The sequence below is a fragment of the Pan troglodytes genome, chromosome 22 (assembly GCF_028858775.2).
Source record: "Pan troglodytes isolate AG18354 chromosome 22, NHGRI_mPanTro3-v2.0_pri, whole genome shotgun sequence".
NCBI classification, from domain to species: domain Eukaryota; kingdom Metazoa; phylum Chordata; class Mammalia; order Primates; family Hominidae; genus Pan; species Pan troglodytes.
In genome coordinates, this window is record NC_072420.2 from 14,805,777 (window position 1) to 14,825,269 (window position 19,493).

Consider the following 19,493-nt stretch of genomic DNA (forward strand, 5'->3'; position numbering starts at 1 on the left):
GCTCTCACTAACAACCTGGTGTTCTCCATTTTCCTTTAGCATGGACTATAGCTATTCATCACTTTTGAGAATTTTTAAGAGGCAACATTCTTGCATGTGATCTGGTTTATAGAACCAGGATAAAAGGTCAATTTTGACTCCAAAGTTTCCCAGGCCCGGGATCTCCTCAGAAATATGTGGCAGAGACAGACCTGCAGGATAAAGACAAGATATGCAGTCTTTTCTCATTCACTCCATTGATACCTAGTAACAGCCGACCATATCTCAGTTGAATGAAGGAAAAAAGATAGACAAATAGATACAGTAGAGTGTAGTCCATATAATGGTTTAGTATACATAGGAAGTACACAAATACAGTAACATCTGGACAAACTAGAGGATGGGAGAAGAAGGGAATTGAGAGAGCATTGCAAGAAGTGAAGAACCCAGGGTTTGAGCTAGCCTCCTGAATCCACATGTATAGAGTTGTAGAATTGGAGTACTACAAAGGATGTCAGAAATCATCTAATCTAGTCACCCTTTGTTACAGAATAGAAAATAGAAATCTCATAGCCTAGGAGTTGAACTGAATTGCAGAAAGTCTCATAACAAGTCAGGGGCAGCGCCAGGATTAAATTGGAATCGGGGTTCATTGACGACTGGCCCAGCGATACTCCCTCAACAGGTAATGAATTTCTAAGGTTCTATGAGCACAGCTACAGGAGGGATTAGGCCAGCAATAGGGTCGCTGGTGGCAGTAGAGGCCTAAACCTGCATGGCTTACACCTCTGTCTGCAAAGTGACTGACTCATTCCAGCCCTATCTGTGCACTCTGCAGTACCTCTGCTCAGAAGGTGCCAATGGGGGAAATGCTAGATAGATAATTTGGCTTGAGCATAGAGTGTGAGGGAAGGACACATACTGAAAATAGGAAGGAGAATGAGAAACCTGAATCAAGAACCAGCCTAACAAGTATTAGGCCTTTGAATTATAAAGCAGGCATATGGTATGGCTTTAGAAAATTACAAGATCATAAAGAAGAGCAAATAAGACTAGAAAATTATGACTTTGGGACCTTGTGTCTGAAGTAAATGGAGAGGCACTTTGGGGAGTGGCAGGCAATGAAAACACATCTACCACCTGAGGAGATGACTCACAGAAATTCAAAACAGCCTCTTTTTTTTAAGTCCAATTCAAATATAGTCAAGTGAGAGAGGGTACATCATTCATTCTCAACTCACTGTGTTTAGTTTCTTAAAAGATGGCCGAATTGTAAAAAGAGTTTTTGAATGGGGCAGTTCTAGTGTCAGTTGTTCTCTCTTTTCCTTTTTTACTTACCCACTACTATAAACTACCATAGATACTTTCTTTACATTCAGTTAGTTAGTTTTATGTTTCCCAATTTCCACATTTGTAATTATAGCCTAGGAAGCTTCTTTGCTTGGAGAAAGATGTTCTTATATTAAAACATAAAACTCTTCCCAAGCATCCACTAGTTCATCCAGTAAGCAATTTCATCATTACATACCAGAGGTCAGTATTGGACTGTTAATTTACATGAGTGATTAATTTTTACTTTCCCAGTAATAAAGATGAGAAACAAAATACCAAAGATTATTACTATATTAGAGCTTTGGTGTTAGTTCCTTAAGCAAGTATCATCTGTGCAGGCATGCACAGATCATGAATGCTTAACAAAAATACAAAAGAAAAAGAAAAAAGCCATCACAATGAAGGTGGCCTTTGTTCTTTAGGAAGACATTCATAACTCATTCCAGGCATATTAATTATGCAACTTTTACACAAAAGTTACTTTATAATGAGAAATGTTCACAACTAGCAGTATTAACAGACATGCTGGCAGTGAATTAAAAAGATAACAATAGTTTTTAGAGCCTCATTCAAATCTGCATATCTACAATAGTGTATCAATTTAGGATGGCCAAAGTTATAGATAATTTGGATAAATAAAATAGGGGCTCAGCAGTAAAATAATGACTGTATCTCCAGAAGCTTTAAGATTAATGAAAAGAAGAAAAGACTAAAGGCAGATCAAGCTATCATGCTGACTACAGACATAGTAAAGGCTTTCCACAGAAAGAGAAAATAGATTAGTCTTGTTTTACTCTGGTCAACAAAGGGTAGAATTATAGAAATGGAGATTGAAGCTGCATATAGATAGAATTGTTAAGACTCATAGCTATTCCAACATCTTTGCTTAGGGGGCCATAGGGAGTGCCAACATCGAGTATCAGAACAAACTAGATGAATGCCAAAATCTCTTATATTCTAAGGTTATATGAGAAAGTGATTTTGATGCCAAAGAGTAAATATTCCACAAATTCCAAACCTCCTTCCAGGCATATATATTCGAGTAGCACCTTCTTTAAGAAGTCTCCCTTAATCTGAGAACACAGTTTGCTTGTGCTTCTAATACTTTGACCATATATTGTCTTTTGTCATCTTTTGACCATATTGTACATTTATGTATTATTTAGCTTTGTGTTGTTATGTCTTATCTGAAACCAAGATTCTTCTTTTAGGAATACATGTTATTTTATCCTCTATGACACCTAGCACAATACAATGAAGTTAGTAGATACTCAGATAATATCTGTAGTCTGAACCTATTTCCTTATCTAAACAGTAAGGAATAAAAACACCCACTTTACCTGCCTCACTGAGCTGTTTTGAAGATCAGATGAAATAATGTGCCTGAAAGCACTTTGAAAAGTATAAAATGTTATACAAATGTAAGGCATTCTAATTTCAGAGGGAGGTTTTTCTCAGTTACAACCTCCATGTCAGCTCGAATAAAGGAACATTTTTTAAAACTTAATCTGAAAAGAAACTTGTCCCTTCTGGGCACAAATTATAAAACTCCCCAAAAACTGTTTGTATATATTTTTGTTTGTTTGTTCCTAAATAGTATAATGAACTATGGTCTTTCAGGGAAAATGTTGCTCTGATACTAGTTCACAATGTAGAAAATTGCCCTTATGTACTTTCAGGAAAGAATTGCAAACAAATGAGCTATTTTCTTTTCTCAAGTAAAGTGACTTCCCAAGCATGGGTGGCAGCTGTTCAAGTCCATCTGGTCAAGAATTCACTAAGATCATAATGTGAAAGTTGCTCAAGTGCAGATTTGCATGACAGCCTGCAAATGTTCCTTTGGAGACGAAATGGTTTCTCAGGTCAATAATCTGCATATTTAAAAGTCTCTAGGACACCCTAAGATGGCGGCGAGGGAGACGGTGAAGGTTGGCTCCCGCCTGTCTGGGCTCTGATCCTCTGTCTCCCCGTCCCCCTGCGGCCGGCTCATGGCCTGGCGGAGGCCCGAACCAAAGACCTCCGCACCGCCGTGTACAACGCCGCCCGTGACGGCAAGCTGCAGCTGCTCCAGAAGCTGCTCAGCGGCCGGAGCCGGGAGGAACTGGACGAGCTGACTGGCTAGGTGGCCGGCGGGGGGACGCCGCTGCTCATCGCCGCCTGCTACGGCCACCTGGACGTGGTGGAGTACCTGGTGGACCCGTGCGGCGCGAGCGTGGAGGCCGGTGGCTCGGTGCACTTCGATGGCGAGACCATGGAGGGTGCGCCGCCGCTGTGGGCGCCGGCCACCTGGACGTGGTGCGGAGCCTGCTGCGCCGCGGGGCCTCGGTGAACCGCACCACGCGCACCAACTCCACGCCCCTCCGCGCCGCCTGCTTCGAGGGCCTCCTGGAGGTGGTGCGCTACCTGGTCGGCGAGCACCAGGCCAACCTGGAGGTGGCCAACCGGCACGGCCACACGTGCCTCATGATCTCGTGCTGCAAGGGCCACCGTGAGATCGCCCGCTACCTGCTGGAGCAAGGCGCCCAGGTGAACTGGCGCAGCGCCAAGGGCAACACGGCCCTGCACAACTGTGCCGAGACCAGCAGCCTGGAGATCCTGCAGCTGCTGCTGGGGTGCAAGGCCAGCATGGAACGTGATAGCTACGGCATGACCCCGTTGCTCCCGGCCAGCGTGACGGGCCACACCAACATCGTGGAGTACCTCATCCAGGAGCAGCCCGGCCAGGAGCAGGTCACAGGGGTAGAGGTTCAGCTTGGGCTGCCCCAAGAAGGCTCCTCCACCAGCCAGGGGTGTGCGCAGCCTCAGGGGGCTCCGTGCTGCATCTTCTCCCCTGAGGTACTGAACGGGGAATCTTACCAAAGCTGCTGTCCCACCAGCCGGGAAGCTGCCGTGGAAGCCTTGGAATTGCTGGGATCTAAGTATGTGGATAAGAAACGAGATCTGCTTGGGGCCCTTAAACACTGGAGGCGGGCCATGGAGCTGCGTCACCAGGGGGGTGAGTACCTGCCCAAACTGGAGCCCCCACAGCTGGTCCTGGCCTATGACTATTCCAGGGAGGTCAACACCACCGAGGAGCTGGAGGCGCTGATCACCCACCCCGATGAGATGCGTATGCAGGCCTTGTTGATCCGGGAGCGCATCCTCAGTCCCTCGCACCCCGACACTTCCTATTGTATCCGTTACAGGGGCACCGTGTACGCCGACTCGGGGAATATCGAGTGCTACATCCGCTTGTGGAAGTACGCCCTGGACATGCAACAGAGCAACCTGGAGCCTCTGAGCCCCATGACCGCCAGCAGCTTCCTCTGCTTCGCCGAACTCTTCTCCTACGTGCTGCAGGACCGGGCTGCCAAAGGCAGCCTGGGCACCCAGATCGGCTTTGCAGACCTCATGGGGGTCTTCACCAAAGGGGTCTGGGAAGTGGAAGGGGCCCTGCAGCTCCTCAGGGAGCCTACAGACTCGGCCCAGTTCAACAAGGCGCTGGCCATCATCCTCCACCTGCTCTACCTGCTGGAGAAAGTGGAGTGCACCCACAGCCAGGAGCACCTGAAGCACCAGACCATTTACCGCCTGCTCAAGTGCGCACCCAGGGGCAAGAACGGCTTCACGCCTCTGCACATGGCTGTGGACAAGGACACCACAAACGTGGGCCGCTACCCCGTGGGCAGATTCCCCTCGTTGCACGTGGTCAAAGTGCTGTTCGACTGCGGGGCCGACCGGGACAGCAGGGATTTTGACAACAACACCCGCTACACATAGCAGCCCAGAACAACTGCCCGGCCATCGTGAATGCCCTGATTGAAGCAGGGTCCCACATGGACGCCACCAACGCCTTCAAGAAGACGGCCTACGAGCTGCTGGAAGAGGAGCTGCTGGAAGAGAAGCTGCTGGCCGGGGGTACCATGCAGCCCTTCAACTATGTGACCCTGCAGTGCCTTGCAGCCCAGGCCCTGGATAAGAACAAGATCCCTTACAAGGGCTTCATCCCGGAAGATCAGGAGGCATTCATGGAACTGCACTGACCTGCCCAGAACATCTGCACCCTCAGCTCTCCCCTCTCCTGCTGAGACGGGGGAAATCAGGCTGGGGTATAGCAGATGCTCGTTTTGCCTCCTTCAGGCAACAATCAGGAGAAGGGTTCTGCCTCCCATCACCTTTACCTGACGACAGGGTCTGAGGTGTTAGCGAGCCTTTGGTGCTAGAAGCCTTCAGGGTCACATGCTAAGAGGACAGTCCTTCTCCGGGAGCCCACTGACTCAGAAATTCTGAGTTAGGAAAAGACACAAGACCTTCCCCACATCCTGTCTGCCTGGGTTACGGAGGCCTTTGCCTTGTTACCTAGAGGCGGAGGGACTGAAGCCATTGTGTTCCTTCCCTGCTAGAAACACAGGAAGAAGTTGAGGACGGTCTGCCTTCCCTTGTCCTTTTACATGGCCAGGTAACTCCAGCTGCTCAATACAGTGTTAGGACTGGGGGCTCCTGAGATGAGAGTTTGAAAGTCAGGGAATGAAACCACCTCTCATTTCTTCCAGCATGATCACGACCTGCTCCTGTGCCACCATAGTCCCTGGCAGACTGGCAGGGCTCTGCTCAGGGAAGCCTGCCACTTGCATAGCTTTTGGTTAGTTTGGTGTTCTGTTTATTTAATAAGTGGGCAGGTTGCAAGTATTGCACAGGAATTCTGAGATTTTACTGCCTTTTTTTTTTTTTTTAAAGAAAGTTGTTTGTTGGACTCCGTAAGTGAATTTCAAGCAGTGACGATTTTGTAGTGCCTGAGATGGCTGAGGCCACAGGGAGTGAGCTGTATGTGTGAGGAAGTTGGTGAGCGAGATAAAAGTCCATGGTTTCGACCCCTAAAACATGGGTGACTGTACATTTTTATACATCTCCACTCTACGGGCTTTTACAGGCTTTCCAATTTTACAGGCCTTTCCAATTTTCCATTCTCATTAGAAAGAGAACTGTGCTTCCAAACAGAAATCAGGAGTGACCACAAAGCCTGACAACACTTTGCCACCCAGCAAGAACTGGCACAATTGGTTTGGGTCTGCATTGCCATAGTGCCCGAGTTAAAACTACAGGCCACTCCACCTTGCAAACCTCACGTGGCCTCTGATTTCATTGTGGGTGCATCCACAGGTGGCGCTAGCTCTTTTTTCAGCTGCTCCGAGGATTGGGACCCAAGTCATCATGAAAAAGGCCCAGGTACAGTCTTAATGTGATAAATCCACTAGCTAAGATGTTGAGTGCCAAGACCAGCCTTCCAGCCAAGGTTTGGACAAAGTCTCAAGTTCCCATGACTCAGGGTAAGGTGCTGGGGCTGCCAGAGAACCTGCCCCAGCAAGATTTTTCTCAAGAGTGAGACTCCATCAGCCTGGGCAGATGGGAGCAGGTTCTTGGCCGGTGTAGACAGCAGCAAACAGCAGAAGGGAAGCCATTCTCACTATATCCTCCCTGCAGTAGCCACAGCCAGGCCCTTAGGAGGAGCAGCAACCGGGGGTGTCCAGAAACATCCCGCCCCTGGATGGAAACTAGGTCTCGTTTGGATTTTTTTTTTCTTTTTTTTTGCCGTGTTAGGAAATTATTTATTAATTTACAAGACAGGTTTTATCTCAGCCAAGGAGGGAAATGGCGTCCCTGTCCAAAGCACAGAGCAGAGAAATGAGGCTGTTTACGTCGCGAGTCTCCGTGCTGGTGTTTAAGTCATTAAAAAGATATTCAAAAAAAAGTCTCTAAATACAGGTTTATGGAATAATTCATAACAGCTTTAAGGAACTATCATGGTACACTGGGAAAGTCACTTATATTGCAGGATAGATTTCTTCTGTTGGCTAGTGAGCATTTGTTTATAGTCGGCCTTGAATCTACCACAATTTTAGAAGTAGTTCTTTTATTTCTTTAAAAGCAACATTTTGGGACAAAATATTGTGAACAAATAAGGAATACGACTATATTTGTGAAACCCCTTGTTAATTTCCAAGTGATATTTTAAATCTTGAATAAGACATGTATGCTCATAAATAAAGAGGAAAAAGAAATAATTAAATCAAAGTTCATAAGAGCTTCTCAGAAAATAAGAGATAAGTGATAGAACTATAATCTACAATCTACCCTAACAGTATATTTGCATCACTTCTTAAACTTTGTTTAGTATTTTAACACGCTGTTTCTTATTATATGTGAAGAATGCTGTGAGGTAGCATGTCAATGTTTTGCAGATTAATAAACTGATGTTAAAAGAGATTAAGTGACTGATTTTGTACTTTCATTATCTCAAAAGGGCAACTAAAACTGCACTTAGGATTGCCACTCCTGTCGGGGGCCATGGCTTTGGTCCTATTTTCTGCAAGTCTCTGGATGATGTCTGTCTACCCACTGTCTCTGAGTGCTCTTCTCACCTCGGCCTTCCTCCCTTATTTTAGTCCAACACCTGTCACCACTCTTCAGAATCCTCATGAAACTTCAGGAAAATCGACTGGGTAGGGCTTGTTTCAGAATTATCAGCCAGCATTCTAGGGCTGATTTAGAATTCAGAGAAAGAAGCAAAAGCACTTATCAAAGTGTCTATTCTAGAGGTAAGCTCAGAGGCACCATGGCAATTCCCACATTTCCCCAGGATGTCTTCAGAAATACCTGATACTGTCATCTCAGGCCCAGATATCATCCACCAGCTGAAGGCCGTGGGCAACATTCACATCTCAGAGTAAAGAGTGTTTTAGAAGTCCATGGGCAATCACCAGTCATGCAAGGAGTTCCAGGGGCCAGCCAGTTGTTCCTTTCATGAGTTAGGAGGCAGTAAGGACATCACGGTGATCATTTCCACTGAAAACACAAATTTAAGTCCACTCTGCTACTCAACAGTTAATGCTGACTTCTGAAAATTATGAAGCATTTATCACTATGGTCTCCTTCTAGGTTTATCAGTGCAGTCAGCTCAGAAAACTTTCATTCCTTCGGTATATCCAGCTCCAGCTAATCAGGTAGGGAACAATGAAAACAGGCTGACATTTGATTCAGAGGTTCTGGAAAGAAAGTGGACCTGGCAACAAAGTGACTGCACTTACAACCCCCCAACCTAATGTCATCAGGATCCAGGGTAGACCACCTGGGGCTACTGGGGAGAGAAGACAGTTTCAGAGGCTGTCTATTATAAGCAGCTCTGATTAACATCTTAGGACCACAAGACAAATTATCATTGGTATTTGAAGGCAAAAGTTCATGGATGATCTGGCCCTGGGTGAGTACCTGGGTCTAACTCACAATTCTCAGAAAGGCCCTCTGGGTCCATTCCCGATATATTAACAAAATGCCTGAAACACAGTGGGGTTTGAGCAAATGATAGAATGACTGTTTATGGAAGGACGGTTGTCTGACCTCTTCTACTATACACTTTTGAGAAAGGTTCTCAGAATGTATGGTTAAAGTATTGTATAGGTTGAGCATTCCTAATCCAAAAATCTGAAATTCACATTTTTTGAATGCTGACACAATGTTCAAAGGTCATACTCAAAAGGAAATGCTCATTAAAGCTTTTTAGATTTCAGATTTTTGAATTTGGGGTGTCAACCAGTAAGTTTAATGCAAATGTTGAAAAATTTTTTAAAAATCCAAAACGCATCTTGTCCCGAGAATTTTGGATAAGGAACACTCAACCTGCATTTCAATTGTTTGCTTGTTTGCTCTGTTTCAAAAATGAGCCAGGTGCGGTGGCTCATGCCTGTACTCCCAGCACTTTGGGAGGCTGAGGTGGGCGGATCACTCGAGGAGTTGGAGACCCGCCTGGCCAATAAGGCAAAACCCTCTCTCTACTAAAAGTTAAAAAAAACACTTAGTCTGGCATGGTGGCAGGCTAATTTTGTAATCCCAGCTACTCAGGAGGCTGAGGCAGCAGAATCGCTTGAGCCCAGGAGACAGAGGTTGCCGTGAGCCAAGATTATGTCACTACACTCCAGCCTGGGTGAGAGAGTGAAACTCTGTCTCAAAAAAAAAAAAAAAAAAAAAAAAAAAAGAATGAGTTTCTTCAAGAGAGAAATTGTACCTTGTTCATGTCCATCACTCCCATGCATAATATGGTTCCATAAGAACTCAGTCCTTATGAAACTCCACTCAGTAAGGACTCAGTTTTTTCAGAATGAACAGACCAAGTAAGAGCAATTACTTATTGTCATGTAGCTCAGATGAGAAAGGGCTGGGATTTGAGAAAATGCTCTATTACTGAATAGGATCTGGATGGCTGGATTCCATCACAGATGTAAAGCAAGACTACAGTAGTGTGTCCAACAAGATCGAGTGATAGCAGGTTGTAGTGCAGGTAAGTAGATATCCACGAAGGGTTGCAAATGAAGTGTTGACCTGTCCAAACAGATGGATGCAGTACAAGACAATTTATCCTTACAAGAAAGATAGCAAATTGGAATTGGGAATATTTGTCATTTCAGAGGAGGGTCCAAGACAATGGTCCAGGATCCAGGACTGGGGAATCCCTTCCTGAGGACGATGACAGGTAACAAAAAAGGATCAAGCTGAAGCTCAGAAATCAGACTTGGGTGCCGGGAGAGGAGACTAAGGAACAGACTGAGATCCACTTACCAGACCCAGGGTATTGTCTCTGCATAAGCTCAGAGACAAAGAAAAATGATGAAATCACAGCTGGCAGACACGTAGTCATGTAAATCTCCTTAGCATCATTGCAGGATTCGTGCTGAAAGTCAAGGCAATGGTGAAGCTGCAGGAGGGCTGTAGGTGGTCATAGCTCAGGAAGGAAGGGTCTTTCAGAGACTAGAAACTAGGTCTGAGCTAAAACATTTGCAATCTTGGATTTCTTTGGGGATGTTCATTCTACTAACAAACCAACACCAATTTAATTTCCTGATGTTTATTTTGGGAGGTGTACAAGAATTAATTTCCTTGGAACTGATTTTTTTAAACATCCATTATAGAAAATTCTTTTTCTCACTTGTGAACACCTCTGAAAAAGAAGCATTATTTATAAAAGTTGGTACCTGTTGAACTATTAGAGTTGTGGGGAAAAGCCTTTACAGGGTTCACAAGAAAAAGCCTTCTCCAACTATGACTTACAGATGTACTCTTAAAATAATGACTTGACATATTTATATGTATATCGTTAGTTTAATATCTTACCTAATTGTCCAACAAACTAATTCAATGTTGTTTGCAATGCATTAAATGAACAAAAGATAAACTTGGTAATAGAAAATCCAGAAAGCCAAGTGGCCCATGAAATCACTGGATTTGCAAAGTTATTTTCTCTTCAGCGCTGTGCGCTATCTCAGAACAAAATCTGTTGGCAAAGCACTTTATTGGCAACCAATGCGTTAGAATATAGAGACATTAGGAATGCCACATGGGGTCCAACCAATGCTCCATCCAGGCCAGCCTAGTGCAAAAGCAACATGAGAGGATTTTGGAGAGCGAGGTTGCCCGATGTGGTATCAGTTTGTAGTGCTGGAATTATTTAAAATATCTTCCCAAAATCATTTTGTGAACTAACATGTAAATCTATCATTTCAGACAAATCCCTTGATTTTTTCCCACAGCTCTCCCTCTTTGTGTTAGAGTTCCATACATGTAATGCCCAATATGTGAAGAGAAAATTAACATTCCCCTTTTTCTACTTGCAGACTTCCAAACATTTACTGAAACCTTAAACTCTTACTGATTCTTTAAACTGTCCCCATTCCAGTTTTCTCTACAGCAAGTAGCTCTCAATGTGTAGTCCTCAGATGGGCAGCATCCACTGGAAAACTGCTAGAAATGCACATTCTCAGGCCTCACCCAAGATCTGCTGAATCAGAAGCTCTGGGGTGGAACCCAACAACCTGCATTTTAACAAGCCCTCCAGATGACTCTGAAGCATGCTCCATACTGACAACTAATGCAATGCATTATGGTAAATTTGCCCACCCACCCTCTGGCAAAAATAACATCTAATTGCATTTCCTTTTTAGTTTGATGAGTACTTATCTCGGTATCTTTTAATTCACCTGATGTTTCTGTTGGTAACAAAACCAACAAAAACGTTGTAAATTTGGTACGCTGAAATGCAAAATAAGAGTGAAGGAGAGGACACTGGTAGTGAAATCAACAACTATAAAGCAGTTTGGGGAAATTCAGTTTAGGGACAGGCATTATATCTCAAAAATCCAGTGAGCATCACATTATAAAAGCACAGCTCCAAAGGTGATGATTTCACATGAGGACCCTTCAGTCACAAAGAGAGGATTAGCTCACGTTCATTATTTCCAAATTTCCCTCACCAAAGCACACATTATTAAGGCATTTTTGAGACATTTTTATCAAAATGAAAATGTGTTTGACAATGGAGCAAACTGAGATATATGAAATATTTACTTGTTTGAATATCTGAAGATACTAGAAATGTGTCCTTAATTTACTCTGTCTTATATGAAATGTAAACCAATGCTATCCATTAGCTTATAAACATGTTCCAACTGATGCATGTTGCAACTGTTCCAGCCCTGTTGCATAGGACAAGACTCAGTTTTTTCAGAATGAGCAGACGGAGTAAGACCAATTACTTATTGTCATTGAAGTTTGTGGTTTTTGTTCAAATTTTATAAGGGTACAATATAATGTGTTTAATCATCATGGTGGCCACTTTTTATACATAGCTTTTTAAAAACTTAAATGCAAACTTCACAACCTTTGCCTCATACTGAATGAGGCCTCATAACAAGCCCTCCAGATGAGTCAGTACCAGTAGAAGTCTGATTTCACATTCCATGAGTGTTTGCTGAAGGAGAATACATGTGCCTGTGTTCTGCTGGGCATTTCTGAAGGATATTGACAAGCACAGCATATAAATCCTAGGCTAGCTGTGTCACAGATTGGCACAATGGCAGAAAGAATATCTCTGAGAATTTACATCCCGGCAGAGGCAAATCAATCAGTCAACTATGGAGTAAAACATTGTTAAATTCAATTGGAAAAAAAAGTTGAAATTTTCTCATATTCTTTGTCATCTAATATCTGTGTTTTTCTCTGTTCAGTTACTCTTCTCTGGATTTCAAATAGAATTTCTAATAATAAACGTGTACCAATTCTATCATCAAGCTGTTTATGTTCTTTACATTTCTGTTCTTAATATTTATATGCTAGTCTTTGAATATGAAGATAATGCTTCTGACCCAATATTCATAATGCATGTGCCTCGAGTTGTTATTTTTTGCAAGAGAAATAAGTTTATTTTTATCTGATACACTTTCTTTCCCAGTCTTCATGTGACCAGCAGCACCAACTGCAAGACTGTCTGTCACCTGAGTGTGGCTTGCAACCAAGCACATGTGGGAATTCAGTGAAGGCCCCTGCCTTGACCTCATTATCAACAGGAACCAGCCAAAGACAGTGGTCACTCTTTATCCATGTAAATAGACACCGTAATTTATTTTCAAAAAAATCCAAAGGAAAAAATTTAAGGCCATTATAATACCAGAAATCTGCACTGTGAGTACTTGGAAGATGACAGTTGATAAAGCTGGGAGGTTTACAATGACTAGATTGTCAGAAGGGGTTAAATGTATGTTCTAATAATAAGAGAACAAGAAAAAAGAATGCCCTGGTGATGTGTAAATTTAAAATACAGCGGTACATTTTAGGAAAACCAAAAATCAATCCATGAACTTTGAAATGAAGGGAGATAGTTCTGAGAGAACTAGAGGAGCTGGACTTGAGATCCAAGATTACAATTTACTTAATTTTTTTATAGATACTTTAAGTATGGAAAATTTAATTTTATTCTTATAGATAGTAAGGTATAATACAGAATATAAAGTCCATTAAATTAAGGTGATTATAGATCCTGGTTTTCTTGACACTCCTATATCATGCTGATGGTTCCTGTGTGAATATTAACATTACCCCCTTCAATTCACAAGTGTCTTGCACTGTGTGTGTGTGTGCACGCACACGTGCGTGTGTAGCTTTTGGTTTTATTCTTGTTTGTTTGTTTTGCAAAAATGAAATAATAGCAAACATGTGATCCTGAAACTTTCTTCACTGAATACGTATCTTAGAATCTTTATTTTTCTTATTATTCAAAATAATTCATTTTTTAACCTACTACTTACTCATCATTGAATATAGTTATTTAATCCTCTTTTAAAACCATTTGAATTGTTTTAAATTTTGTCCTACTGCAAATAATTTCATCATATTCTTTTAACCTATAACTGCACATATGTTTTAGTATTTCTGTAGGTTAAATTTTTGGAAATGGTATCAGATCAAAAAAGTTAACATTAAAGTCATAATCAATATTCCCAAATGTAGACACATTTTTGAATCTTCAATTTAATCACTTTCATAAAATTTCAACTTTCCTTAATAATACTTCCAATTTAAACTAAGGAGCTTTAATTGTTTAGGACCACAAAGATTTCTATCAGAGGGAGGACAAAACGTGAAATATTTTCTTTTGTAATTTATTTGTTGCAAAAAACATCACTGCTGTTTGGAAATTGAGAAACTGTCCAAACAAGTACACTATGGACAACAAATGTGAACTGCCTGTCCACACTGAGGTTTGAGAGCCACAGGAGACTTGAGACTTCTTCTAAGACAGTTTAAAGAAGTCTCATTTATTTGTCTTTTTATACAATGTAGCAAATCAATATATTAAATAATATAAGAACACCAAGTTTTCTTACGTATGAAACTAGAGTAACCTATCAAACAAAGCTGTTCCACTTAACTGAGAACTCATTAACCCCGAGGTCCTAGGACTATATGAAGTCAGTGCAATAGCAGGCGATAGTCTGTCATGTGCAACTAGGGCTGCCGGTGGGGAAAAGTACAACATCCCAGATTCGTCAGTGATGTGGCTGGATTGTTGGGTGTGAGAAATGCACCAGCCCTGACTCAGAGATGCCCTCTCTTGCTCATCTTCCTGTCATTCTGGTGCTGAACACCTGTGCCCACCCATAGTGACCTGTGACCACCCATAGTGACCTGTGACCGAGGGCATGGGCACCAACACCTTCCCTATCTCCCTGTCTTTTTTCTTTCCCTCTTTTCCCTTTATTCATTCCACTATCCTTCTTCCTCCCCCTCACTACCCCAACTCTTTTCATATCATCAACAAATGGCAAGTACAGGCCCTGAGGAAGACACAGAGGACTAAGACGGAACTTCTGCCCTTGAAAAGCCCCTGATCTAGTCTGGGAGACTGACATATAATCAGAGGATCAGACAGCCTGATGAATACCATGATCATGTGCCTGACACCTTAGAGTAAAGAAAATGTGGCAACTCATGTTGCTAGGAGGAATCAGGACAGCTTTGCAGAGCACCGGGCATTTGTGATGTGTCTACAAGTTCATTGTCTTTGAGTATAGGAAACCACCGTTGGAGCATATAGGCTGGACCTAGGAACCCTGGGCTCTGCACCAAACACAGGCTCCTGAATGGAAGATAGGTGACATTGTCACTGTCCTCAGTCCCTGCCCTGGCTTGCCTAGAAGGCAATAAATTAAGTTGTTATAGGTGGTGTGTACTTGTACCTAAAGATGTCACTGCTAGCTGAGGGGAAATAAGCCCCTGAAGATTGTTAGGGCAGTGAAATTATTCTTTAAGATACTGTTATGGGAAATATATGACATAATGCATTTAGCAAAGCCCATAGAACCGTACAACACGGGGACTAAATCCTAATATAAACTGTGGATGTTAGTTAATCATAATGCATGAATATTTGTTCATCAGTTGTAATAAATGTGCCACACCAACACAAAATGTTAATAATAGGAAAAACCAGAGGCTGGTGGGGGAAGAGAGTATACAGGAACCCCATATATTTTGCTCACATTTTCTGAAAACCTAAAACTGGTCTAAAAATCAAAGTCTATTAATTTTTTTAAACACCATGAAACAGTGTGTCTGTCTTCTATTAGTTCCCTGCCTTTGTGAAAATAAGAGCAGATTTTTGGTTTTTCTTCTTTAGGACAAGAATTATATTTTTATAATAACTCCTCCATTACTTTTGATATATCTAATTATTTCTTTAATAACTGGATCAAACACTTTAATATTAATGAAGGTAGAGCCGATAGGATATCCTGATAGATTGGAAGAGACAGTGAGAGAAACAGAGGCATAAAGGATGATGCTGAAGTTTTTGGCTTGAGCAAGAAGAAGCAGGGCTGGTACTAGGGTGAGCCAAGTGAGATGTTGAGGGCATAAAATTTAAGGAGGCCCTTGCATAGCCATGCAAAAGCAAGGTCAGCACTTCCTTGATCCTCTGAATGCCTTAAAGGTTGTGCCTAAGTGGTTGGCTTACTTCACTCTTGTCCTAGTCCTGACTGGATCAATGGTATCACCATCCACTGAGTTGGGGCAGGCTGAGCAGAAGCAAATTTGGGGAGGCTGGATTGAATATAGAAACTTGGCTCTGAACATGTTGACTTTGAGATGGCCATTGAACATTCAAGTGGAGACATCCGGTAGTCAGCTGGGTCTCTGAGTCTGTATCTCAGGAAAAAGACTGAGACTAAAGTTATGTATTTAGAAGTTATCACAAGACTAGATGAACTCATGAAGAAAGTGAGTGTGAATGGATAGTTAGATAGATAAGGGAAGAGTTTCAAGGCCTGAGCCATGAAATACTTCTATTTGTCAGAAAGAAAAAGAGGAGCCAGCAAGGAACCTTGAAAAAGAGCAGGCAATAAGAGAAGGAACACTGGCAGTGTATATTCCTGGAAGACAAGACAATGCTTCAAGGAGTAGAGAGTAATAAATTGTGTTTCATGCTGCTAGAGTTGAGTTAGACAAAGCTTGAAACTAGAACTTTGGTGTTAGTAGCATTGAGGTCATCGACGATGTTGACTAAAACAGTTTTGGTGGAGAGATGACAACAAAAGCCTGAACAGAGTGCACTGAAGAGAGAAGAAGAGAGGAGAGAAATTTGATTCTTCATATACATAAAACTATTTCAAGGTCTTCTTTTAGAAACAGGAAAGAAGATAGAGAGACAGACAGACAGACAGAGTGAGAGAGATGAGAGAGAAGCCAGAGGGGGAAGATAGCTCCAGAAGTTAATACTTTCCCAGTTTTTCCAACTTGCATCTCAACCCCTTATCTCTGGGTTTTAGCAGTGGATACTTTGAGATTCTAATGTTTATCTCCTCAGAAGGTGAGATGCAGAAGAGGAGATAGGAAATTGAGATAATAACTACTTTCTTCTGATGGGTGGGAAAAATTCTATATGAGAGTTTTTCTACCAAGACACATGTGAAAGGAAGTGGCAACATGTGGCAATTCATCTAAGATCAGCAACTTTTTTTCTCTGTTTGAATTTGTTGATTTGGAAGTTATTTGTCTGGCTCTGCAACTGAATCACTATTTGCTCTACCAATTTTTCTAAAGCCTCACATGCTGATGCCAGTTAAGAAAGAATACATTTTACTCTGTCAACTTTTGCTTACAAAAGAAGATCTAAAAGTGTGTTCCAAGGTAATCTGAACAGACTCTTTCAAGATAGTGCATCTTTTAGTAGATCCACAGAACAGTAAATATAACTTGATAATCACCCCAAACATTTCTTGCATTGTAATATTGAATTGGCAGCTTTGCACAATAAAGGGCTAAAATTATGAACCACAGAAGATTTGCCTGAAACTTGATTGTTCAGGCTCACAATTCTCTACTGAATACTCTTGTGCTTGCTTTTGTATTTATCCATTTTCATGTAACTGCTTAGAGCAGACATTTCTTTTTCAAATCTTTTTTCATAAAAATAAATTTTAATAAATATGCCGGCGGATGGTAGGGATGCCAACCCTACCGAGGAGCAGATGGCAGAAACAGAGAGAAACGATGAGGAGCAGTTCAAATGCCAGGAACGGCTCAAGTGCCAGGTGCAGGTGGGGGCCCCCGAGGAGGAGGAGGAGGACGCGGGCCTGGTGGCCTAGGCTGAGGCCATGGCTGCTGGCTGGATGCTCGATTTCCTCTGCCTCTCTCTTTGCCGAGCTTTCCGCGACGGCCGCTCCAAGGACTTCTGCAGGACCCGCAACAGCGCAGAGGCTATTATTCACGGACTATCCACTCTAACAGCTTACCAGTTGAGAATGATATACATATGTCAGTTTTTGACAAGAATTGCAGCAGGAAAAACCCTTGATGCACAGTTTGAAAATGATGAACGAATTATACCCTTGGAATCAGCCCTGATGATTTGGGGTTCAATTGAAAAGGAACATGACAAACTTCAAGAAGAAATACAGACTGAAATTCAGGCTATAGCTGTTTGTATGGAAAATGGCAACTTTAAAGAAGCAGAAGTCTTTGAAAGAATATTTGGTGATCCAAATTCTTATATGCCTCTCAAAAGCAAATTGCTTGTGATAATCTCTCAGAAAGATACATTTCATTCCTTTTTTTCAACACTTCAGCTACAACCACATGATGGAGAAAATTAAGAGTTATGTGAATTATGTGCTAAGTGAAAAATCATCAACCTTTCTAATGAAGGCAGCAGCAAAAGTAGTAGAAAGTAAAAGAACAAGAACAATAACTTCTCAAGATAAACCTAATGGTAATTATGTTGAAATGGAAACTGAAGCTAATTTGATACAAGAAAAAGGTCTCACAAGAATCTTTTCTTATCTAAGTTGCAACATGGAACTCAGCAACAAGACCTTAATAAGAAAGAAAGAAGAGTAGGAACTCCTCAAAGTACAAAAAAGAAAAAAAGAAAGCAGAAGAGCCACTGAAAGCAGAATACCTGTTTCAAAGAGGCAACCGGTAACTCCTGAAAAACATCGAGCTAGAAAAGGACAGTCATGGCTTTGGGAAGAAGACAGGAATTTGAGATCTGGCATGAGGAAATATGGAGAGGGAAACTGGTCTAAAATACTACTGCATTATAAATTCAACAACCAGACAAGTGTCATGTTAAAAGACAGATTGAGGACCATGAAGAAACTAAAACTGATTTGCTCAGACAGCAAAGACTGATTGTGTTTGTAAAAGCTTTATGAAAGGACAATTAAGTATTTTGATCACTGCATTTTGTTTGAAACTTGTGTCATTGATGTGTTTTAAAACTTCTATTTAAAGAATTACAGCATTTTTCTGTGGCCATCAATTAATATGAGGGTTTGTGCTATAAGAGTTAAAGCATATGCTATCATTGTATTCTTTAAGAACTTTATTTTGATAAAATGTAAATTTGTTGAACCCTGCCACATTTAGTATCCCCACCCCCAAAACCTGTTCCAATGAAAAAATTAAAACCTGTTGCGAAAAAAAAAAATCAGTTAACTTATTTTGTCTGTAGGCTGACCTCAACCCTGTAACATAACCCATTAAAATGAATTTTCTTTTTTTTTAAGACAGAGTTTCTCTCTGTCACCCAAGCTGGAATGCAATGGCACAATTTCAGCTCACTGCAACATCTGCCTCCCGGGTTCAAGCGATTCTCCTGCCTCAGCCTCCTGAGTAGCTGGGATTATGGGCACACAGCACCATGCCCAGCTAATTTTTGTATTTTTAGTAGAGGCAGGGTTTCACCATGCTGGTCAGGATGGTCTCGAACTCCTGACTTCATGATCCACTCACCTCGGCCTCCCAAAGTGCTGAGATTACAGACGTGAGCCACTGTGTCCTGCCTAAAATGAATTTTCTAGACGATTGAATAACAGTAGTCCTTTGATAGGAGATAATGACTTGGTTTATGGCCTTAACATACTACTTAATTACTTAAGATGTTTATTAATAGAATGATAAATGTACAGAGTAACCTATAAGCGTGACACACTTTTGCTTTCAGTAGTTTCATGTAAAGAAAAAAACTTGAAAATAGTAATACCTGAGGACCCATGGGAATAATAGACACTAGGGAGGTAGGGTGGGGAGCGAGAACAAGAGCTGAAAAACTACCTACTGGGGACTCTGCTCACTACCTGGGTGACAGGATCATCCATACCCTAAACCTCAACATCACACAGTACACCCAGCTAACAAACCTGCCCATGTGTTCCCTGAATCTAAAAAAAATTGAAATAATTGTTTTAAAAGAGAAAAAGACAATAGTATTACCCATGGGACAAAATTTGTACTATTAGCAAGAATCATTTGTGTCTCATTTAGAAACAATTTGACTTTTGTTCCAGTGTTTAAACTTTGACAAAAATGGTTTTGAATAGATC

At 41.9% G+C, this 19,493-nt stretch overlaps 1 protein-coding gene and 1 pseudogene across 1 annotated transcript; both read left to right on the plus strand.

The window, feature by feature from the left end:
• The first annotated feature begins 754 nt into the window (after positions 1-754).
• On the plus strand, positions 755-5,352 carry LOC112205629 (protein fem-1 homolog A-like). Its single transcript, XM_054675062.1, is given in 4 exon segments — positions 755-833; positions 3,216-3,584; positions 3,587-5,053; positions 5,056-5,352. Coding segments are annotated over 4 exon segments (2,193 nt in total). The 3' UTR covers positions 5,334-5,352.
• An 11,744-nt stretch (positions 5,353-17,096) lies between these two features.
• LOC100614943 (telomeric repeat-binding factor 1-like) lies at positions 17,097-18,091 on the plus strand (annotated as a pseudogene).
• Positions 18,092-19,493: the final 1,402 nt, after the last annotated feature.